General features: G+C 33.5%; 1 protein-coding gene across 1 annotated transcript in view; it reads right to left on the bottom strand.

The window, feature by feature from the left end:
• LOC137398692 (phospholipase B1, membrane-associated-like) overlaps positions 1-26252 on the bottom strand; it is a 40877-nt gene extending 14625 nt beyond the window's left edge. The window contains exons 1-8 of the mRNA XM_068084884.1: positions 26201-26252; positions 24866-25063; positions 19724-19782; positions 14866-14980; positions 9774-9897; positions 5279-5417; positions 1970-2127; positions 290-476 (exon numbers count right to left, since the gene is read on the bottom strand). Of these exons, the coding sequence (XP_067940985.1) occupies positions 290-476; positions 1970-2127; positions 5279-5417; positions 9774-9897; positions 14866-14980; positions 19724-19782; positions 24866-25063; positions 26201-26246 (1026 nt within the window). The 5' untranslated portion in view covers positions 26247-26252. The remainder of the gene's footprint in view (positions 1-289; positions 477-1969; positions 2128-5278; positions 5418-9773; positions 9898-14865; positions 14981-19723; positions 19783-24865; positions 25064-26200) is intronic.
• Between the last annotated feature and the right edge of the window lie 304 nt (positions 26253-26556).

The following is a 26556-nucleotide window of genomic DNA, read 5'->3' as shown; positions in this document are numbered from 1 at the left end:
TAAGATGCATTTTACTGTAAAACAATATCTGTTTTTATTCTCGAGATATTGCCTAAATAATAGCGGTATGTCGATTTTTCAAAAATCCATTAGAATGAATTTGGCCAGAATTACGAATTTAGCGAGGAAGTGAGAGAGTTAATAAAATACCAAAGTCTGGCAAACAGGAAGTCTATTTCCACATACTAACTGACACACCCATTTTTGACAAAAATAAGATATCATTTTTTTAATAAGTTTGTGACAAGCCAACATGTAAAACTATATACACAATACGGATGATACGTACTGCTGTACTTGGCAGACGTTGGTTGACCAGAAAGGGTTGAGCAACAACAGTGAAATCATCTCCCCTGTCGAACGAGTTTTCTTTGTCGATTAGATCAATGATTGACTCACTGTACTCTACAGCCTCTTGGACAAGCACCTGCCGAGCCACGTCACTTGTTGGATAAGAGCCACACTTGCAGAACAGCCTGAATATGAGTAATTATGAGCATTACATTTTGTACAAGTGCAGTACTAGCGGTCTAGTTAGAATGAGTAAAATGTGTAAACTGAGGAACCCAGTCTATATAAATGTAGAATGCAAATTAGTGAAAAAAAAACAAAACTCATTCTACCGTCTATATTTTCACTCAAATAAGCTGATTCTAAAACGCAAATTTTTTATACAAAATTTAGAGGTCCGGTTTATACGCGCGTAACTCTGATTGAAAGCAAACAAGATGAAATTATGCTAACTTTATTTTAACAACTACAACTCGGACCTTTATTAACTCAACATAAAAGTAATAACAAAAAATAAAATAAGTACTTATAAAATAAGTATTAATAAATGCAAAACAACAATAGTGTTTTGCATTTATTCACTCTAGTTAACTCTAGTTAACTCTAGTTAACTCTAGTTAACTCTAGTGTCACCACTCTAGTTAACTCTTTCACCACAAAAATAAATTTTTATGGAGACATATTCAAAATATTATATATGTATTATATTATATAATATATGATAATATATATTATATAATATAATAATATATTAGATAATATATTATTATATAATATAATATATATAATATGGAGACAAATATTCAATACATTATATTATATATATTTTAAATAATAATATATTATATAATATATCATTCAATATATTATATAATAATACATAACAATATAATATATTATATAACATATATATATTATATTTATATTCAGTAAACCTATATTCAGCATATATAAGTCGTCATAACATTTGACCAAAGTAATTAGCATAAAATTTTATGTCATCTGGTTGCATAAAAAGCGCCAAATGTGTTGTAAATTGTGTTTGGACACTTTTTTGTCCTCTTCACCATGATTGACAAGATCAGGCGAGTCACCACAATTACTAAAGCTTATGACATTATTATTATTACTGTTAACAATAAATACTCACTGTTACTACTATTATTGTCTGATAAATAATCAATCATCTAAGTATATTGATCTACAATTTGCGAAACCTACTTAGCTGTAAAGCTTCTGGTCATTGCAAAGAACAAATAGCTATAAATATGTGCTTTTGAAAAGAGAAACTAAGGTCAATGTGAGATTCAAACATGTTTTCTATTGGCTCAACGCCAACCGATGATTGTTTCCTTTCGATTAAGCGGAGACATAATACGCCAAATAGACAAAATGTGTGTTCTTATAAATTACTTGATTTTAGGGCTGTTTTGCTAGGGTCAGCTTATGTGCGACCAAGGCTTATATATGGAGATATACAGTATATTCTGCAGTGTGAGAGCTTTAATCTGACTTTCATTATTTTTATCGCTTTTATTATTTTTATTATTATTTATTATTATCGTTATATTATTAGCCAAAAAAATTTAAAATAATTTTGATGCAATTTCAAGGTGTTGAGAATTGTTTTTTCTCTGTATAGACAATGTTAGCAAACAACAAGGAACTCATTACGAACCGATGCAGGAGGCCGCATACGAGCTCCCCATTCATCTCAGATAGCTGAGTTAAGTCTAGCATCGGAACTACATTGACGAGAGTACGGGGTAAGTTATCCCGGAGATAGTTTAGGGTTTCATTCAAGTGATGCTGGTATGTAGCGTGGGAGTAGGCATCCTGAGTAAAATGACAAAATAGACTGAGAGTTTGTTCGATAGGAACATAAATATTGCTAATACGATAGCAATCATATATCGTATTATTATTATATATAAATTGTATCGCTTACAATCATGAATTCTATAGTAACTCATTTGTGTAGGGACGGATGATGGTGTCATGCTGAATTTGAGCTCAGTCAAAGTCAATTTAAGCAAATACAGTAGACGCTCCTCCTTGGAATAGTTGTGTACATAGCTAGTACACCTGATGATCTCTTATCAGGTGTACTAACTACGGGTGGTGTGCTCAGATAATATGCTATAAATCTGCAAATTTATAAGTTATATAATGATAATTCATCAAATGCTACAAATATATATTCATGAACAAGTGACATAAACAAACAATACTGATATTACATGCGGGAACAAAAAATAACGTTGAAAAAAAATATATTTTCATCGTTTGCTAGGATAGCTGCGTTCTGATTGTTGCCTTCAATGGAACGAACATATTCTGGTTGTCCACTATCTTCCACAATGTCATCTGACCTCAACTCTTCTTCTGCACTGCTGAACTAGTCGATATTAACGTCCAAATAATTTTTGGCAGAGCGAAACTGTCACGCTTTGCATTTAGCACCAATGCAATGCGCAAAAGTTTTGCTCGCTAAACGTAACCTTTGGCCAAAAAACTAGCAAACCGTTTTTATATACGTGTACTTCAAAGGATCAAGATCGCGTTAAACAAGAAACTACTATTAGCCTGAGACATTTATTAATTATTTCTATGGTGTTGCTTTCAAAGTTTTAACAAAAAAAGCAAGGGGCTTTGGAATGGTGCAACAAGAAAATTACTTGTTATGATGTTCATGATTCACTATTAATACGATTTTGTAAACACTTTTCTACTGATCAATTAATGTTATGGACCGTACTCGTAAAGATCAAATAACGTCAAAGTGGTGGTCAAATAAAGGTGGCATTCAATTAGAGAGTGGCGCTCTATTTTGCCCCCTTCTCTCAGGATAGCGGCCAAATGGAGGTGGCGTTCAAATAGAGGTTTTACGGTATATATATATATACATACATAAATAGTAGGCGCTCCTACAACGTAAATAATCCATTCCAAGAATGTTTATGCTGTAAGGATTTTGCATTATGACATTAGGTGAACAGTAACATACATGTAAATTGCCTATCCAGTTTCAAGATCTTTCAAAACTCACTCCTTTGGCCATACAAAAGGTAAAAACCAGACTTGACTTTTTAATTTGTTGGCAATTTGTATCGCAACTGTAATATTATTAGTTTGCATCGACAGCTTGGATGTAAACTACCTTTAGGTCAATTTTCTGATCAATTAAGTAATTTTACAATAAGTTGATGGGAACACACAAATTCGACACCTATTCACAACGATTTGGTTGTTTTTTTTCCAAACAGCAAAGCCTATTCTACAAAGTAAAACTAATAACAAATATTTTATCTGTCTACAATAAAGCAAAAATATATTTTATTATAAAAAGAGCGGTGTCTACCGGATCGCCGTCCAACTGTATCCAGGGGTCAAAGGTTAGATAAAAGATAACTTCCGATAATACTCCTAACTCGTGACATTCAGATTAGTAGACCGACGCAGTAACACCTGCACCAATCGATCACCTTCAAGCATTTACCAACAATTGCACAGCTACCTATTCTCTGCTTTGTCAATACATCTGACGACTTATCATGACTAGCTAGAATGCCATGGTAGTTCTATATATAGTATATATATTATATAATATATTATATAATATAATAAATATATATAGATAATATAATATATACATAGATATTGTAACAGATATAACGCTATACATACGTCGTTTTTTTTTCACACGAACGGCAAGATAGATTACAATTCAAATCAATTTTGAATTGATTTGAATTGCCCCTTCTTGACGTTATGTAGATTCTTTTACGTAGTATGAAGCAACAATAAAGCTGTATAAATTTTTTAAATTATCTGGAATTTCCATTATGAGGACGTTTACTGTATCTGTAAGATTACTGTTACTACTGTAAGACTTATCATACAGGATGTTTCAAAATGCATCAAAAGCTGCAACCTATAAATGCAACGTTATAGAACTCATATCTATAGATACCCATAGATACTTAAAAAGCGGTGGTCTTCAGGCAATGTCACAAGGGCCTCAAGCATATCAAGTGTCCCAAGTTTACTATCAGTCTGAGATTACTAGTTAATATTTACACTCAACGTTAATACATACCGTATATACCCGCATATATACACACCATATATACCCGCATATATACATACCATATATACCCGCATATATACATACCGTATATACCTGCATATATACATACCGTATATACCCGCATATATACATACCGTATATACCCGCATATAAGCCAATTCAAGAACGTATAAAAATTGCCAAACTAAGGGTAACTCTGATTGAAAGCAAACGAAATGACATTACGCTAACTTAATTTCATCCACAACAGCTCAAACCACCCTAAGCATGTGGCTGGTAGCCTTTTACTTATGGCTTGTTTTATACAGTAGCGATGGCTCACACTTAAAAAAAAATCACATATGACAATCCATTGAAAAAAATGTAATAGAACCGGCGCATGCAGCCTTTCTCTTTCCAGCTTTTGTTTTGCTAAAAATAAATATTCGCTGTTACAACTACTATTGCCCAATAATTAATAATCAGAAATCCATTGATCTACAATTTGTGAACCATATGTAGCTGTAATGCTTTTGACCATCGTGAAGAGGAAATAGCTATAAAATGTGTTTTTTGCATTTTTAGTTGCAAAAAACACAAAAATGTGTTTTTGTGTTTCTTACAAAATTTTTTCATTGGCTCAACGCAAACGAATGACTGTTTCCTTGAAATTAAGGGATATCATAGGCTAATTATACAACTACTCACCAAACTGACAGTTTTGTAGTAAGCCTACAAAGCTGGCTACTTCTGAAACCATTGGGTTTGATAGGTACGGCGCGTTACGGTTTATATGGTCAGCTTATGTGCGAATTCTTGTAAATTTTTGATTTGAATGCTGTCTTTCTAGAGTCAGCGTATCGGCAAAATAAACTTATATGTGAGGACATACAGTAGCCCTTTACTTATTCAAATTACCTCATCTTTGCAGTATGCGCAGAGGTCATTGCCGCCGATGAATAAGGTCACCAACTTCCAATCATTATGAATGTCCACTGGCACCGGGTTTCCTTCACTCATCTTCTTCACTAGATTCTTTGCTTGAGTCAAAATGTTGCTGTAAGATAGAGTTGAGTCTCTATTTCATCCGCACATCTTAATTGCAACTTATTAATGACTTCACCTCCTGAGGTTTTTCTGATTATTAGAGCATACAGTCAAACATGGATAACTCGGCCACGGATAGCTCGAAAACATGGTTAATTCGAACAGTTTCTTTGGTCCGTTCCCACGTAATGATAAATTGCTATAGATAACTCGAACTCAACACTGTTAATTCGAACTGTTTTTTTGCCCAACGGCTACCGAAACGGTTGTTATCGCTTTAGAAAATCACTTTATTCAAAGCCATAGAGGTAAACCTCATATTTTCGTAATTCATAAGCGTTGTTATTACCACCATCGGCAAAATAATTTTGTCAACGACTTTTCTAAAGGTTTGGTCAAATTTGATTTACACTGCTATACGATTAATAGCACGGGCTTGCCGGGTCACGCGCGCAAGGATTTTCGCCACGCACATACAAAACAAAAACAGCATGTTGTTTTGTATGTGCGTGGCAAAAATCCTTGAGTGCGTGACCCGGCTAGCCCGTGACGAATAGTTTTCCGACGTTGATTCCGTGTTGAATCAACGTCGGAATGTTGAATGTTTAAAACCTCTTAAAATTGTTCTTATTAAACGTATACGTTGTCTTAGCTAAAAAAACTATTCATCGTTTGACCTAAACACAGAATACGTGTGTACATTCAATAAGTATCCGTTCAAAAAGCGTGAGTGATATACAATGTACCGTTAAACCTCGTAAAACTTTTAATTGAACTGCCTCGGAGTGTTGCTCTTAACGAATCCCAGGTAAAGTAAGGGATTTTTCTTTGGTAACTTTTTCTTGAAGTTGCATAAACTTCAAGAAAGGTCGGCAAAATTGATCGTGGGTAAAACGCTCAAAAGAAAAAGATGTCTTTTCTTTTGAGCATTTCAACAACGATCAAGTTTTGCCAATGTCAATCTAAAAAAACGTCCTGGCAATAACATCACCTCAAACAACAAACCAATCTCAAGTGATAGAAAAATCTCTATACTTTTTGATAAAAACGTTTTAAACTTTACATTAGAAGCATTTAATTTGAAACAAACCATTTGTGCTTTTGATTTATATTATAGTTTGCATATGTACATGTATCTACTAATAAATAAGTAAATACATGGACTTGTGACAGTGCTCTGATAACTTGAATGCTCTGATAATTCGAACACTTTTGCTCGGTCCCGTGAAGTTCGAGTTATCCATGTTTGACTGTATATTAGTGTGCGAACCACTGAGAATGAATAAATAATAAAAGTTATAATATTGATAAGAGTAATAACCATTTGCGTTCTTCTGATTCGAGAAACAACTAGCCCAAACATTAGGTCCAAGTTGCACATCTGACCTTTTGTTTTCACCCAGCTTCATTATCAAAGGACAGACAATTATTTTTCCATCTTACTGAAAGAGTTAATAATACCATTGCTACTACACTTAACTCTGATGAAATACATCAATGTTATTCAGAAAGTACCTTTCCTGAAGTCAAACTAATTGCCAAATTTTTCATCTTTTGTTTAACTATGGAATTACAAATTTTTTTGTAAATTTTATCAAAAACTATTGGTATTTTTGTATCATTTTAATTTGTTTTTGATGTTTGAGGTGAAACAACTAAAAAAGTAGGCAAACAATAACACTTGTGCAATAGACAGAAATCAGATTTACACGCTTGATTCTAGGTTTTTGATGGATAAAACGGTTCTCTTACCAACAGCTCTGATACCAACTACGATGAAACCAAATCAGTCCTCTAGCTAACTTGAAAACAACTTATGATGGTTCTGAGACAAAAATAATAACAAATGGAAATAAACTTAAAATGGACACCTTACAACTTGAAGAGAACCTGAGAACATTCTGATACTAATCGCTAAGTTCCGGTGCACCCTCGGGATACGATGCACTGTGTTTCAGGGCTGGCATAGTATAGTAGAAAAACCGCATACTAGGGTTATAGAAACCATAGTAATCATATAATGCAAACATCCCCTGATGAAAATTATCAAAGTTTTATAGAGGTACTATACATAGTAAAAATTAGTAACAAAATAGTATGTTAACCCTAGTAACTATAGTTACTATGTTATAGTATGTTAATAGTATGTTAACCTTGGTAACTATAGTTACTATGTTATAGTATGTTAGTAACTATAGTTACCTACAGTAACTTTATTGTATTTAGTGTATTTAGTGGTTATGGTCTGCAGTAAAATGTAACGTTGCAATGCGCTATGTGCAGTACGTACCACAGAGAGTTCTCACCTTCAAGACAGACGTACATATTACATAAACTTTGAATTCACCTCAAATAAGATTAGCTTACTTATGTTTAGCACACACACTTAAAGCTAAGTTTTAGTATGTATTTTTAACTATTTTACCAAATTTCAACTTTTTATCACTAAGATTTTATTCACTCCCTTCTTGGTTTTCACTTTTTTATAACTTTTAGCAAACCTGATTAAAACAATTTGTCAAGAATGCTTGAGCGATGCTTGAGCGAAAATGTTCTGTTTAATACATAATGAAGTGAAGTTTTGTTAGCAGAATAAGAGAAGTTGTCTGACCACTGACCTGATTGGAGAGATTGCAACTCCAACATGTTTGCTAATTTTAAAGGAAACATTACTGTTTTACACACAAAATTTGCAGAACTGAGAGAAATCGGTCAACATGTCTTTTCCAAACATTGTAAAAATATTTTCGACAAACGGCATTTTGACGTCTTTGTTATTTGGATAAATAACGAAAGTAAAGTAATCGGCCCACCGACTGCCAAATTTAAACTCGGGCGAAAATCTCATTGAACTCATATGGTGAAATAAGATTCGTACGACGAGGTGAAAAATCCATCATGTTCCATTTTGTAAGATGGAAAAATCATATAACAGGGTAATTGTATCCTGAGGGTGCAATGTACTATAATAAATGCCACACTAAGAGCGTTAATAATAAAAAAGATTACTTTGCCTGAGAGTTGAACATCAATATTCAAGTTTGCAGCCAAGCGCCCTAGCGACTGTGCTACTCGACCACCTTTATACAGCTAAGAATAATAGTGCACAGAGTTATTACATATGACAATCTCTCATGGCACACAGAACTCCAGAGTACTAGTAATAATAAAATATGCTGGCATTAAATAATAATAGAATAATTGTACACATATTTATTACACATGATAATCTCTCATAGCACACAGAACTCTAGAGTACTAGCAATAATAAAATATACTGGCATTAAATAATAATAGAATAATTATGCACATAGTTATTACATATGATAATCTCTCATGGCACACATAACTCCAGAATACTAGCCATAATAAAATATACTGGCATTAAATAATAATAGAATAATTGTGCACATAGTTATTACACATGAGTATCTTTTACGACACACGGGGCTGTCAGGGTACTAGCCATCATAAAATATACTGGCATTAAATAATAATAGAATAATTGTGCACATAGTTATTACACATGAGTATCTTTTACGGCACATGGGGCTGTCAGGGTACTAGCCATCATAAAATATACTGGCATTAAATAATAATAGAATAATTGTGCACATAGTTATTACACATGAGTATCTTTTACGGCACATTAGGCTGTCAGGGTACTAGCCATCATAAAATATACTGGCATTAAATAATAATAGAATAATTGTGCACATAGTTATTACACATGAGTATCTTTTACGGCACATGGGGCTGTCAGGGTACTCGTTAGAATAAAATCTAAACTTTAAAAATGAAGAGATCTTAAGATGGGTTCAAAACCAATTGAAATAAACTTAACAAAGAAGCTATAACACGAAGAAAACCTGAGAATATTCTGATGCCAAATGGAATAAAGTTAGAATGGACCTCTAATAAGAAGAGATTGTAAGCTGGTTATGTTAGCACTTGATTTTAATAAAATCCTCAACTGTTACATGCAATTTCATCCAACCATCCACAATGCGCCCCGTTGACAATTTGCATCGATAAGTAAATTTAAAATAGATTTGCCATAACAAATCCCAATGGTAATCTAAGGTATGTTTTCTAGCCAGTTTTTAAAATCTTATATTCACGCTTGTTAAAAATTAGCCATCTGCGAAACACTCTCTTTAGACAGCAACAAGTCAGTGACCAGTCACCTAGTCCCATTAAGTGCTACCAACTACTGACATTTTTAACTGAAGTTCTTATATTTCCTTTTATTGATAATTTATTATATCATTATATTATTTATTTTTATTATTTATGCAAGACAAAACTAAACATAAATCACCAAATGACTTCAAAATGCGACATTAAACTGATCGATGAGGCTTACCCTGCTTTGGCTCCACTGACGGCCATATTGAGTCCGGCCTTCTTCGTAAAAATGCCTTGACTGAAGACTGGAATGGTTCCTGTTGAGAAACCCTTGACCTTGGGGTTGAACTTTTTTAGCATGTCTACGGATAAGAGTCAGGAAATTACTATAAATGAACTTTAGCCCAAGCTGCCAAATTGACTGACTAATCTACCGATGTAATGCTAGTTGTGCACACTTATGATGATGCTTTGCCATGATTGGCTAGTTGTGGACACTTATGATGATGCTTTGTCATGATTGGCTAGTTGTGGACACTTATGATGACACTTTGCCATGATTGGCTAGCTGTGGACACTTATGATGAAGCTTTGCCATGATTGGCTAGTTGTTTATCAGCGACTCGTCTTCTTTTAATGAACTCCAAAAAACTCCATGAACATTGACGCTAGATGTGTGTATTAGGATTTTAGGAATTATTGATAATTATCATTGCATTTTGTCAGCAATGGCTAGATGAACGCCGGCCATTGGATTTCAAAATGGAAATAATGTTTTATTCCCACGACCAAACACGAGCGAAGCGATTGGTTTGGGAGATTTATGATAAATGCACATGTGCACACAACTCCCGAAAAATTATCCGTTAACGGCTGTCATCAAACCCTTGTAACGAAATCCTATCAACAAATTTAACTATTTTTCAGTAAAGTCGTTTAAGTATAATAATGATACAAAACGCATATAAACCTATTTAAATATGTTACCAAGCCTTTGAAATGTTACCGCAAATTCCTAAAACTAACCCATCTGATCGGATTATACATAAATAGACAGATTTATTTGGTCGAAAATCGTTATTAAAACTTGCTAAGCCTCACTTTTATCAAAGTTAAGACCGGATATTAAAACGCCGAGCGACAGAGAATAGAACGATTAAGTCGTGCCCATTTCACGAAAAAAATAACGTTCACGTTTCACCCGTCTATAGCATTGTCGAATTGCCGAAGGTTTCTGTAACTAAGTTAGGAGTACTGAAATCGTTTCATTTTTGCCGATTTAAAAGTAACTGACATTTTAGACAATTTGGAGTACTTTGGTATTCTAACTGATGTCCAACGCAGTGTAAGTAAAGAAAATGACGATGATATTTTTTCTAACGGTTCCTATGAGATTATTACAATAACTAATTGTAAGTTTGGATGACTACAGAACAATGACTACGTAGTACAGAATTTCTAAAAATCTATATAAATATCACAACTTCGTGATATTGTTAGCTATGACGTTTTGAAATGTAAACAAAATTGTGCATTGGTTTTATATTATTACTATGTCAATAATATTGGTTATTCTAATAATATCAGTACATTTTACTTCTAATATTGGCCAATATTGCATTTCTCCTAATGCAGGAGAGAGATATAAACATATAATCTTTTCCTTTCATTATTGCTATTTGTTGTATATAATAACACCCACACCCAGTACATTACAGCTACCATTGCAGTTATCCTATTGCACTGCAGTGCCACTTGACTGCTAATATTGCATTTCTCAACCATCAGTACCCTTTCTTTTTTTTCCAATATCACTTTGGTCGTGGGCTGTATGACAGTGGAATTTCTAGTTAATAATAATCTTATTTTTTAAATTAAAGAAATTTGAAAAATAAGATTATTGAATCCCTTGAAATGTACATGTGCAGTAGCCCCTCACTTTTCGCGATCAATGGCAACTGGCGTCTCCACGATAGGTGAAATAAATACTAGTTTTTTAAAGTATATGCATAAACCAAAAACCAGAACCAGTACACTTAAACTTCTTTCTCAACATATTGTATTTATTTCCTATATAATATAAATATATTTCTTATATAAATTGAAGTTATCTTGAATGTCAGTTTATTGTTCAACTTCAGCTCCAGTATTGTAGGCCAAAGAATGCACTTGCGTAGTACATGCCTGGTTTGGACCTCTGGTGTGAATATTCCTAGAGGCGATTAACTGGGTTAAAAAAAGTCCCCTTTTTAAATGCATTTTATGTATGTATATTTATGTATTTAAATTTTTTTAATTTTCTTCTATATTTAATTGTTTTAATAAACATTTTTAGTCGTGAAACTGCAAAGTAGCAAGAGATTACTGTATGAATACACAAACAAAAATCAACAAATTTTTCGATTGTTATCAATGTTGTCAGAAAATAAACCGCTTGTGCATGTTTGCCTCTTGAATGACACTGATTGAAGGAACTTGCAGTCCACCTTATCGGGTCACCTAGCAGTGGGCTATTTGCTTTCATTAATGCCACTGCGTCAGGAACAGATTCATTCCTATCTCATTATGCACAAACTGTCCTGCATTATTTGGGTCAGCGAAATTCACTTGATCATGTCCATCTGAAGCCAGCTGAAGCCAAAGCTTGCAGGATTTGGCCTTTTGTGTTGCTGGATTAAGCGTGAGGGCTGTCATATTGCTGTGCCAAATCCTGCAGTGCACTACCCTAGGACATTTATATTTCGCTAGTATTTAGTTTCGTGAGTAGCATTCAGAGTAAAATTTCGCTGCAACTTAATTTCGCAGCTCTGATGAGTGCGAAAATAAAGTGATGTGGAAATAAATGCAGTGGAACAAACATAATTAGATTCCTCAGGTTCAGTTCACCGGTAAGAAAATTTTTTTCAATTTGGGACTAGTTTGTAATTGTGAACCACAGGTAGAATTGTGTGGCCGAGATCGATAATGCAATTTGATCTCTTGCTGCCATTTGTTTCTTGGACTATCAACGAACAAAGCTATTTAATTCCGCGTTTTCGCTCGTTCGTTATGATAGTTTAGCTCGACATTTTCGCAAGAGGATGACTCTGCGAAAAAGCGAAAGTTAGATGAGGCAAATACATAAGTGTCCTAGGGTATGTAATTTCATAATTGACCTAATCCGTTTTCAAACTCTATTAAGAAATGACGGGATTGGAATCAAATCAAGCAGTCTTTTATTTGGTAATCACAAATGGAATTTTAACTTTTCGTTTCAAAGGATTTTTAACCATGTATCCCAAGTTTGTTCAAAAATCATCAACCACAAAAGCTAGAATGGGTAAATCCCTGCGATACATGCTTTGTTGAACATCAAAGGATCTGACCAACCAGGAAACGAGTGAACTTCTATGGACAGCAAAAGTGAGACTTGTTCGAAAAGTTCAAGAACTCAGGATTGAGTGAGCGACAATTCTGCACAAAATGAGGTGAATACTGCCACGGCAATTGTGGCTCTAAATTTAATCTAGTTGTCTTCTCAGCTATTTATCGTTCTGATGAAATATTTGTATGATTACTTTATACTAAAGATTATACATGTAATTTATAATAAAAGAATATAATAATACATAAGATGGCTGTCTGTCGGGAACCAACAATGACTTGCATCTTAGCGATGCATGCTTGGGTCGAGCAGTATGGTAAAGAAGAGGTGACCTAGTTCTCAGTATCTACCACTTCCGGAACTTTCAGATTAACCCGAAGGGATACCTTTGCAACAGCCTAAAAGAACCAAGTAGCCATTTCACTTGCCCAATGTGTGAAGGACAGAGGTGGGTCTTTAACGTGCCCACAATGTCAGTGTGGTACACGGGTCCTCCAAGCTATAGTATAGATCCGAAAGATCCAGCAAGTTAAGGCTGAAAGCTTGTTGAGAGCTTTTTGTCAAATTGGCAGTAAGCAGGATTCGAACCAACAACCCCTAAAGATTACACCACTAAATAAGGAAAACCTCTCGCTGCCTGGGATGTAACTAAAATTCATCACACATGTGCACATGTATATGCATCAGGTTTAGTACCTGCTCACTTGGTACATGTATTTCAACTCACCAGCTGATGGACTGTACAGGTACATAATTCAGTCTGATTTAGACCACCCATTAGCTAAATGCTGCACAACATAAAACATGGCATATACATTGCGGTGTTGTACGCGATGCTTGCAGACTACGTTATGAGGTCAACATATGGAACATTCGATATTGGGCCATCCTGTCTTATTGATGCCGAGAGTTCTGATCTCAAGCAGCCAATTACCCAGGCTGCACTGCACTTTGGGTTACAGCCTTACTACTCAAGAGTCGTATAAGATTCCCTCAAACAAACAGCTCGTGGGCAAACAAACGGTAGTAAAAGGTGTGGAAGTATCAGAATTCTTTCTCCGAAGAAAATTATAATTCCAGGTATGTACACCAGATTTTTGTTCAACATAAAGCACCAAAATTTAGAATTAACCCTTTCGCTACCAAAGACGTATTTATGCGTTTTCTAGGGTCGAGTGCCACAGACGCATTTTTGCGACTTTCCCAGCAATTGCGTAGTAGCCTGATTTTATTATTCGTTGACAACATAACCCATGGTATTTAGGACTTTTATGATATTGCCAATGTTGTCCGAAAATATCTCTATAAAATTAGCCTAAAATAACGAAGCAATTTCAAACTTTTGTTTGAGAACTACTAAACTAAAACGAACCATTTTTGTGTGAGTTTCGCTAAGTACCGGGCGAGTCAGAAAACAGGTCATTACTTATGTTGATGATGTTATAGCCTATTCAGATTTAGATATTCGTGAAAATAATAGTTTTGTAAGAGTAAGGGAACATTGTGGAGGATCGTCTTAGCTACGTAGCGATCGCTTCACATAGCTTTACCATTGCACAAAGTATAGATACATTGAATTTTTTGCATAGCAATGTTGATTACAATGTTGGCAAAATAAAATATGTTACAAAAATGTTCTAGATAGATTGAAATTCAAAAAATATTGTATAGGCTACATATTACATATCATGCAGCAATATCGGCAATATTCGGTAAAATGGCTGGCACTAGGCCGATAGCCGAATTTGTACATGGTTGGCAGTGAAAGGGTTAATAAGGTTTGATTTCGACCATTTACTGTTTTGATTTGTAAACCAAGCAGCCATATATAAGATACATGTATGTAAACGTAGGTGCTATATCAGCCACCAAATCATCAGGCATTGAGCCATATGATGACACGATAACAAACAGGAAATGCCTTGATTTAATCAGCCGTGTTACTAAGTTAAGACAGGAAACTCACTGGGAATAGTAAAGACTCCTTCATCAATAGATTTGTCTCCCCCGATGCTCCAAGAAAGGCCCCGCCATTCTCTGAGTATTCCAGGCGCTGCTAAAGCATTGCTGCCACAGCCTGCCTGCAGCAAAAAAAGAGTTGAGTTTAATTTTTGAAAATAACACCGAGCATTCTTAAAGTTAAAATTAATATTATTCATAACATGTAATTTTTGGTCACCAGTTACTAAAAATACGAAGCTTTGAAAAATCTCTAACGTTCCTTATTAGAAGTTACTTCAGGTGTAAAGTAAATATTTACTTTAATAATAATGTTTGGAAACTTGAAATGTTGAGGTGATAACACGGCAAGATATGCCTGTATGTCACACCAAAACTGTTTGATTTTAAAATTATTTGAATTATTGCTAATCAAATGAACTTTAACACTTTTGTAGACGAGGACCCTTATCTTAGATCAAAGAATAAAGCTGTTGCACAATTTATGTCAAATCGGTCGTAAAGGGTGAAACAATGTCAATAATTACATACATATGGCAGATGGTGATCAAAAGGAAAAAATTCAAAGTTAGTTGAGCAGGAGAGAAAATGCTAAAAATTTTAAGAATTGTTTCCTCTCACGTTGTCAAGTAATAAATAATTAATAGTTATACATACAGTTCATTATTTTAGTAATCTTGTATTTCAATAAAACCATTGGAAACTTTAAATGTTAGGTAATAGCGCAGCGAGATATGCCTGTACGTTACACCAAAACAGTTTGATTTTAAATTATTTGAAATATTATGCTGGCAGTCCCGTATGCCATGAGAGATCATCATGTGTAGTAACTATGTACATAAGTATTCTACTATTATTTAATGCCTGTATATTTTATTATGGCTAGTACTCTGGAGTTCTGTGTGCCATGAGAGATTGTCATGTGTAATAACTATGTACATAATTATTCTATTACTATTTAATGCCAGTATCTTTTATTATGGCTAGTACTCTGGAGTTCTGTGTGCCATGAGAGATTGTCATGTGTAATAACTATGTGCATAATTATTCTATTATTATTTAATGCCAGTATAGTTTATTATGGCTAATACTCTCGAGTTCTGTGTGCCATAAGAGATCATCATGTGTAATAACTATGTACATAATTATTCTATTATTATTTAATGCCAGTATATTTTATTATGGCTGGTACTCTGGAGCTCTGTGTACCATGAGAGATTGTCATATGTAATAACTATGTGCACTATTATTCTATTATTATTTAATGCCAGTATATTTTATTATGGCTGGTACCCTGGAGTTCTATGTGCCGTTAGAGATTATCATGTGTAATAACTAAGTGCACTATTATTCTATTATTATTTAATTCCAGTATATTTTATTACGGCTAGTACTCTGGAGTTCTGTGTGCCGTGAGAGATCATCACATATAATAACCATGTACACAAATATTCCACCATTCAGCTATGTGGTCCAGTAGTGCAGATAATAGCATAAATGGCTGAAAAGTTGAAAATAATGGTTTGATTCCCATGCAGTGCTATTTTATGGTAGCATGGCTTCAGATGACGAACATATTATAGTAGACTATTGCTAATCAAACTGACTTGAACAGTAAAAATAAAACTATTCCTAATTCAAGAATTGTGAGAGTAGAGTAAAATTTTATTTTTAATTTTAATTTTATTTTTAAATTTTCTTATTTTATTTTTATATTTGAATTTTCTTCTTTTTAATCGGCTGTGAAAGATGAAACATCGCCATTAGTTACTTGAATATGAGTGTGGAGCAAACAATAGTCTAAGGGAGATGAATCCAAAACTAGTTGATGAGTTGAAATGCTGCTATTTCCTCAAATTGAATGGTATTCTTTTCAAATGTTCAAGCATTTAATTATCAATAAATAACTGATAATTATACTGATCCTTATTTTATTAACTGTTTAATTAAATAATTTTAAGTCAAGTATTCATTCAAAAAGTGATCATATAGTGATCATTTTGTATTATCAAAAAATAATTAAATTGTGATGAAGTCAGGAGATCCGAAACAAATTTGAAAAATGCCTTTAATTGGTCAACATAAATTAGTAAGATACAACTCAAAATGAATAAAGTAACACCGCACACTTTAATGCTGTAATATAAGCATCAATAGTATAGCCAGCCATATGAACAACCATGAAATATAGCTTAATTTTAACAAAAACCATGTACAGTAAATGCTCCTATAACATATACCATCTATAACATATACCTCATATAACATATACCTTCTATAACATATACCTCCTATAACATATACCTTCTATAACATATACTTCCTATAACATATACCTCCTATAACATATACCTTCTATAACATATACTTCCTATAACATATACCTCCTATAACATATACCTACTATAACATATACCTTCTATAACATATACCTCCTATAACATATACCTTCTATAACATATACTTCCTATAACATATACCTCCTATAACATATACCTCCTATAACATATGCATTCTATAACATATATCTCCTATAACATATACCTTCTATAACATATACCTCCTATAACATATAATACCTCCTATAACATATATCTCCTATAACATATACCTTCTATAACATATACCTCCTATAACATATACCTCCTATAACATATACCTTCTATAACATTTACAGTCAAACATGGATAACTCGTCCACGGATAGTTCGAACACATGGTTAATTCGAACATTTCCTTTGGTCCGTTCCCACGTAATGATAAATTGCTATAGATAACTCGAACTCAACACTGTTAATTCGAACTGTTTTTTTGCCCAAGGGCTACCGAAACGGTTGTTATCGCTTTAGAAAATCACTTTATTCAAAGCCGTAGAGGTAAACTTCATCTTTTCGTAATTCATAAGCGTCGTTATTACCACCATCGTCAAAATATTTTTGTCAACGACTTTTCTAAAAGTTTGGTGAAATTTGATTTATACTGCGATACGATGAATAGCACGGGCTAGCCGGGTCACGCGCGCAAGGATATTCGCCACGTACATACAAAACAAAAATCGCATGTTGTTTTGTATGTGCGTGGCGAAAATCCTTGAGTGCGTGACCCGGCTAGCCCGTGATGAATAGTTTTCCGACGTTGATTCCGTGTTGAATCAACGTCGGAATGTTGAATGTTTAAAACGTCTTAAAAAATGTTGTAATTAAACGTATATGTTGTCTGAGCTACAAAAAACTATTCATCGTTTGACCTAAACACAGAATACGTGTGTACATTCAATAAGTATCTATTAAAAAAGCGTGAGTGATATAGAATGTACCGTAAAACCTCGTAAAACTTCTAATTGAACTGCCTCGGAGTGTTGCTCTTAACGAATCCCAGGTAAAGTAAGGTAATCTGCATAAACTTCAAGAAAAAACAGCAAAATTGATCGTGGGTAAAACCCAAAAGAAAAAAATGTCTTTTCTTTTGAGCATTTCAACAACGATCAAGTTTTGCCAATGTCAATCTGAAAAACGTCCTGGCAATAACATCACCTCAAACAATAAACCAATCTCAAGTGATAGAAAAATCTCTATACTTTTTCATGAAAACGTTTTAAACTTTACATTAGAAGCATTTAATTTGAAACAAGCCATTTGTGCTTTTGATTTATATTATAGTTTGTATATGTACATGTATCTACTAATAAATAAGTAAATATATGGACTTGTGACAGTGCTCTGATAACTTGAACACTCTGATAATTCGAACACTTTTGCTCGGTCCCTTGAAGTTTGAGTTATCCATGTTTGACTGTACATTATATAACATATACCTTCTATAACATATACCTTATTTAACATATACCTCCTATAACATATACCTTATCTAACATATACATTCTATAACATATACCTCCTATAACATATACCTTCTATAACATATATCTCCTATAACATATAACTTCTATAACATATACCTTATTTAACATATACCTCCAATAACATATACCTTATCTAACATATACATTCTATAACATATACCTCCTATAACATATACCTCCTATAACATATACCTCCTATAACATATACATTCTATAACATATACCTCCTATAACATATACATTCTATAACATATACCTCCTATAACATATACATTCTATAACATATACCTCCTATAACATATACCTTCTATAACATATACCTCCTATAACATATACCTCCTATAACATATACCTTCTATAACATATACCTTCTATAACATATACCTCCTATAACATATACATTCTATAACATATACCTCCTATAACATATACCTTCTATACCATATCAGCTCACAAATTAAACAGTTAAGGCTAGTTTTTTCCTTTTTGTATGGCCGAAGGGGTGAGCTTAGACAAATCCTGGAACGGATTAGGCAATTTGCATGTATTTTACTGTTCTTATGATGTAAAATCCCAATAATGTAAACGTTGCTGAAACGGATTATTTACGTTGGAGCGTCTACTGTGTATTTAGGCTCTATAAAAGAACAATAGAATTTCAAGTTCACTCTATGAAAATTGTCAGACTGAATGCTCGCTCTATGAAAACATGTGTATAAGAGACTTGCTTTAGTAAAAAAATATTAAAACAGATTTTCTATAGGAGCCTAAAGTAATAGAAAGGTTGGTTCTATGAAAAATTGTTAGAATGCTGATTTTACGAAATAGCTCCAGAATTTGGGCCTAGTAACCATCTGAGTAACAGAAGTGTGATGGATCATACGGAGGAGTCAGCAAAGAAGTTGTCCTCTCACACTATAACAATATTGAACCAACTTGTTTACAAACTGCCATATGTATTTTGAATAATTGTTTTCAAATATTCATCCAATTTTACAACTCACTGTGATGGAGTCTCCAATAGCAGCAACAACATCTATATCCTCAGGCCTCAGTCTGTGCACTAGAAACAACAATAATAAAGGCTTAAAAATGAACTTGTTTATTTAAAGACGAACATTTATTATTCAAATTTAACTTTATTTTAAGATTTTATGAGAAAGTATCAGTATATTTGTATCATTTGTGAGTGCTTTTTTATGTCCGAGATAATCTGACCGCCAGGATGTTTCCAAGATCAAAATCGACCAAACTTGATCATGGTTCAAACGTTCATATTCAAATGAAAGTGCCATCGCTACATCTATAGTTGCACTAAAGCAAAGAAACTGATGAAATGGAAACGACCAACGCTGCATCTTGAACGCAATAGCCGATATCGATAACAGAAGATATCGATAACAGAAGAAATCGATAACAGAAGATATCGATAACAGAAGATATCGATAACAGAAGATATCGATAACAGAAGATATCGATAACAGAAGATATCGATAACAGAAGATATCGATAACAGAAGATATCGATAACAGAAGATATCGATAACAGAAGATATCGATAACAGAAGATATCGATAACAGAAGATATCGATAACAGAAGATATCGATAACAGAAGATATCGATAACAGAATATATCGATAACAGAAGATATCGATAACAGAAGATATCGATAACAGAAGATATCGATAACAGAAGATATCGATAACAGAAGATATCAATAACAGAAGATATCAATAACAGAAGATATTAATAACAGAAGATATCAATAACAGAAGATATTAATAACAGAAGATATTAATAACAGAAGATATCAATAACATAAGATATCAATAACAGAAGATATTAATAACAGAAGATATTAATAACAGAAGATATCAATAACAGAAGATATCAATAACAGAAGATATCAATAACAGAAGATATCAATAACAGAAGATATCAATAACAGAAGATATCAATAACAGAAGATATCAATAACAGAAGATATCAATAACAGAAGATATCAATAACAGAAGATATCAATAACAGAAGATATCAATAACAGAAGATATCAATAACAGAAGATATCAATAACAGAAGATATCAATAACAGAAGATATCAATAACAGAAGATATCAATAACAGAAGATATCAATTACAGAAGATATCAATAACAGAAGATATCAATAACAGAAGATATCAATAACAGAAGATATTAATAACACAAGATATCGATAACAGAAGATATCGATAACAGAAGATATCGATAACAGAAGATATCGATAACAGAAGATATCGACAACAGAAGATATCGATAACAGAAGATATCGATAACAGAAGATATCGATAACAGAAGATATCGATAACAGAAGATATCGACAACAGAAGATATCGATAACAGAAGATATCAATTACAGAAGATATCAATAACAGAAGATATCAATAACAGAAGATATCAATAACAGAAGATATCAATAACAGAAGATATCAATAACAGAAGATATCAATAACAGAAGATATCAATAACAGAAGATATCAATTACAGAAGATATCAATAACAGAAGATATCAATAACAGAAGATATCAATAACAGAAGATATCAATAACAGAAGATATCAATAACAGAAGATATCAATAACAGAAGATATTAATAACAGAAGATATCAATAACAGAAGATATTAATAACAGAAGATATTAATAACAGAAGATATCAATAACATAAGATATCAATAACAGAAGATATCAATAACAGAAGATATCAATAACAGAAAATATCAATAACAGAAGATATCAATAACAGAAGATATCAATAACAGAAGATATCAATAACAGAAGATATCAATAACAGAAGATATCAATAACAGAAGATATCAATAACAGAAGATATCAATAACAGAAGATATCAATAACAGAAGATATTAATAACAGAAGATATCAATAACATAAGATATCAATAACAGAAGATATCAATAACAGAAGATATCAATAACAGAAAATATCAATAACAGAAGATATCAATAACAGAAGATATCAATAACAGAAGATATCAATAACAGAAGATATCAATAACAGAAGATATCAATAACAGAAGATATCAATAACAGAAGATACAGGCAGTGATGCAACTAATGACCTTATTCCAGTACATTTTCCTTCTGAGCGTTTGAACGGCGATCAAGATTTTAATCTTGAAACTTCCTTACAGTCAGATCTCCTCAAACGTCAAAAACAGTCGCAAATGATAGAAAAATACCGATACTTTTTAATGAAATTTACTAGAATTGTGTGTAGTTCATCTTTAACTCTACACTTGGAGGTATGACAAAAGAATTAACACCCCCTTTCTGCTTGTGTGAAAAACAAATTTTCAAGTGCTTGAAAAGTGGCAAGTCCGATCAAAATATATTTTAAAATGTAAATCCGAATAACTGTGAGACTATTAAAATTTAATTTGGAAACACTGTACCATGCTACTTTTGCAGTCTATCACACTCCTAAACTATAATATTTAGCAATATTTTATGTATATTATATATTATATTTATTTTACAATCTTCAGAAGTAACCAAAATCTTGCGAGAAGATAACTAACATAGAGACCTAAATTTGAAGTTTAAGCATGACGCATGATTCGAACATATTTCAAATGTGAAACTTCCGTGGGAATGATGCAAGAATAACATGTTCTAAACAAGAGTGAAGAGGCTGATTATGTAAATTAAAAATTCAGTGGTAACCGCAATTATGGGAAAGCTTTAAGTAAATGTTGTTGTTAATAATTCATTAGGTATTTATGAACATCTTACTAATGATGTTCTATACGTATATTAACTGCCATTTGATTTTTAACCTGGTTAGGTGTAACTAGCTATTATATAACTATATAATAATACAATTATATAATAACTATACAGTTATATATTATAAAATAATAAGAATATAGTAATATATTACAATTATATTATAATAATTAAAAATCTTATAATATTATATTAGATTTTCTGTTATAATACTCTGCATATCATAACAAACAATCCAATAAAAACCAAGTTTGTTTGTCAACATAACTTGTCAAACTTGATTTGGTTTTTAAACATAGATATGTATATACGTATGTAAATATATAAAAAGTAAAGTGCTGTTTAAATTTGCCTCATATTCAAGGCAAACTTCTGATTTTTATCTCAAATTTAAAAATAATTCTAAATATTACTATTACAATTCATAGTCGTTAAAACTAATCTTGCAGGAAATTTTTTTTACTGATTTTGAGGCAGTTGGATCAACACTTTTAAATTATGACAAAAAACATTTAGGCCCGTGTCCTAAATAGCAAAGTTTCAAAGAATTAATTACGACCTATCTAACACGATATGTAAGGAAGCAGCTAAGATTTTGTTGCCGTCGCTGGTAGTGTGGAGCTGATAAAATATGGCATTGATATGATAAGTGTCAAGGCCGGAACAACAAGGTCTGGATGAAGTGTATGAACCAGAGATAAAGGATAAAGGTTCTTTTAGCCATTGTCTCCTCAAACCAAAAACAAACATGCATTTAACTATATCTATTGTGCCATAATTGAAAACTCGACAAAATATAAAGCCATACTTGAAATCATGATAAGTCGTTAATTGAGATGAAAACAAATATCAGGGAACCTCGTATTGGCATTACATATATGTCAGTAGCATACTTGCGGTATTATCTTCAGGGCTCATATCACTAACCCTAGTTCATTGGCTGTGTTCCAACTGGAATCCTACAATCTCACGGGTGTACGGTATTGCTATTCCACGCAGTCACAAAGCTATCTTATTGCTAAGTTTTCCTACAGCGATAGTGTGGCTACACCTAGGTGCCCCAGTACCAAAGCCCTATGCTGGGCCAACAAGCAGATAACATTTTCATAGGGTGCTATAACAGACCAATGGTTGGGCGACACATATGAAGCAACAGGAAAACAAGATCTAAGGCTGAGGCATCGAAACTAAGGCTGTTTCGGTGACACTGAGATAGCGCAGCATAGAGATGTATCACTTTCATAGAGGTGTACCACTTTCAAACAGCGACACTGAATCACGACAGAATAAGAGAAAGACATGGTTGTTCTTATGATGGCATTACAGCGCCACACGGGGGTGTGTCACTTCACTATCACTGTATAGCAACTTAGTCATTATCTTCCACGACTGTTTGTTCTAAAGCATTCAAGATTTCTTACATACGTCTCCTTGTCCAAAATCCTAGTTTCGATTGTGATGTACAATTGATATGAAAACAACAACACCAGCCGGGTTCATAGAAAAGCAGCGCTCGGCTCAGTTCAGATGACTCAACTCTATTGACCTATTGACCCTGGTTTCGTCTATTGCAGTGTCGTATAGTTTCACAGAGTCCCGCGACTAACAGAAGCATATACGGGAGCTCGCTCGATTCCAAACAAACAGGCCACGCCTACTATTTTTAAATAAGTTATAATGGAGAGGTCGCAACATTAATCAACAAAAACTACACCCATTAGCAGTCACTTTAAAATTGATTGTTGTATCATGAACCATTTGAAAGAAAACAAAATTTCCTACAAAAAGCTGCTAATAACGTTTTTGTAAAAATGTAAAGTAAATGCAAAAAAGAGCGGTATTGACAGCGAGGTATGAATATTCCATTAGAGATCAGTATGTCGATCCGGTTTGTTTGGAATCCGACGTTTTTGTTTCCGGTTTTGGTCGCGAGACTTTTTAAAGCTATATGACTCTGCCAGTACAGAGCTGTATAACTTCACAGAGTTTCGCTGCTAACGGATGCGCATATCGGAGCTCGCACGGCTCCAAACAAATAAGCCGCGCCCACTATTGTTTTATATAAGTTATAATGGAGATGCCGCAACACTAACCAACAAAAATTACTCCCATTGGCAGTCGCTATGAAATTGATTGTTGTATTATACACCATTTGAAAAAAGACAAAACTCCCTACAAGAAACTACAAATGATTTTTTGTAATAAAGTAAAGTAAATGCAAAAGAGTGAGATGTTGAGAGCGAGGTAAGAATATTCCATTAGAGATCAGTATGTCGATCGGGTTGGTTTGGAATCAAGCGTTTTTGTTTCCGGCTCTTGGTCACGGGACTCTGTGAAACTGTACGGCTCTGGTCTATTGCACTTACCACTGGTTGCTCGTTCCACTGAATCGGAGACCGGTTGGCAGGTAAATTTTGATAAGTTAGGGCTGGTATCCAAGGCGTCCCATGCTTTAAAATGCTCTTTGAACTCCGCTTTTATAGTCTCATTGACCTCTGCAGATTGTATCAGAGCTCTCAGCTCATCAAAAGTGCTTGAACTGTCAGAGAGGCTATTGACAGATGCTGAAATCAAGATAAGATAATAGGAGATACTGGCAAGGTAAGGCATGCTGAACAGCTCTATTTCATCGGCACAGCTTAATTGAAATTTAATAATGGCTTAACCCCGCAAGGTTTCCACAATTGTAGAGAATATATTAGCTTGCGAACAACTGAAAATGAATAAATAATAAAAGTAATAATATTGATAAGAGTAATAATCATTTGCGTCCTTCTGATTTGAGAGACAACTAGCCCAAACATTAGGTCCAAGTTGCACATCTGATCTTTTGTTTTCATCCAGCTTCATTATGCAAGGACAGACAATTATTTTTCCATCTTACTGACAGACTTAATAATACCATTGCTACTACAACTCTGATGAAATACATCAATGTTATTCAGAAAGTACCTTTCCTGATGTCAAACTTGTTGCCAATTTTTTTATCTTGTTTTTAACGATGAACTTACAAAATCTTTGAACATTTTAGCAGAAACTACAGGTATTTTTTGTATTAGTTGCGATTGCTTTTAATGTTTGAGGTGATTTGACTGTGAGGATGTTTCAAGATTAAAATCAACAAAACATCCTCACAGTTAAAACACTGAATTATTTTCAAGGTTATTATTGGGTAACATAATGACAGACATGTGCCAAAATAAAGTCCTTGACACCAACCTAGAGCTTACTAGAAGAGTTGGCGAAAACCTAGAATGTACTTCCGACTTTGCTAGAAAGTCAAAAGTACTTTCTGGCTTTTCAACACCGGGTACACTTCCATGCATTTCTCTACGCTAGATTGCACTTGAGCGATAAAATTTTCTAGCCTAGGACTCTGTCCATAGTTGCCACGTAAAATTAATTTGCAACTGTCGAATCAAATATACGAGGTCAAGGTTGAATTGAGTGAAACTAGGAAGCACTCATGCTGAAATCTGTTCCTTGGCTTCGTGAGATAACGTAACTGCTTGTTTGAAAGTAGTTAGAATACACCTTTCTGAATAATCTCTCACTAATCCCTACTAAGTAGATAAAACTGTGGATTAGTGAGGGACAACTGTACTGTGGCATTTGCACTCTAACCTTGCCTGGTGGCAATGACTTGTAATGAACTCAGAAGCGCTTAAAATGACTTAGAAGCATGTAACTAGTGCACTTACCAGAGCAGGCGATTAGAACCAGACCTACATGTACTATTACATGCATCTTGCTGAGATATGCCTGAGAAATGACTAGGCCTACAGATCACCTGGCCATTATTATCTATGGGGGCAAGGTTTAAAATCTAGCGATAGCACTTCCCCAGACAATGCAAACGCAATAGACATAGGATTTCCTATTGCTACATCCCATTGATAAGATTGAACTTAGACCTTTCATTCTTCCAATTCTTAGATTCACATATTTATAGTTGGCCATTAGCCAAAAGCCCGGCATTGCATGGGTAATTAAACAATTACAGTATGAATTTGAAAAACTTACTTTGTAAGCTGGTCAAAATCTTTACCAAAATAAT

The sequence above is a fragment of the Watersipora subatra genome, chromosome 6 (genome assembly GCF_963576615.1).
Source record: "Watersipora subatra chromosome 6, tzWatSuba1.1, whole genome shotgun sequence".
Classification (NCBI taxonomy): domain Eukaryota; kingdom Metazoa; phylum Bryozoa; class Gymnolaemata; order Cheilostomatida; family Watersiporidae; genus Watersipora; species Watersipora subatra.
This window is presented reverse-complemented; position numbering and strand designations above follow the sequence as displayed.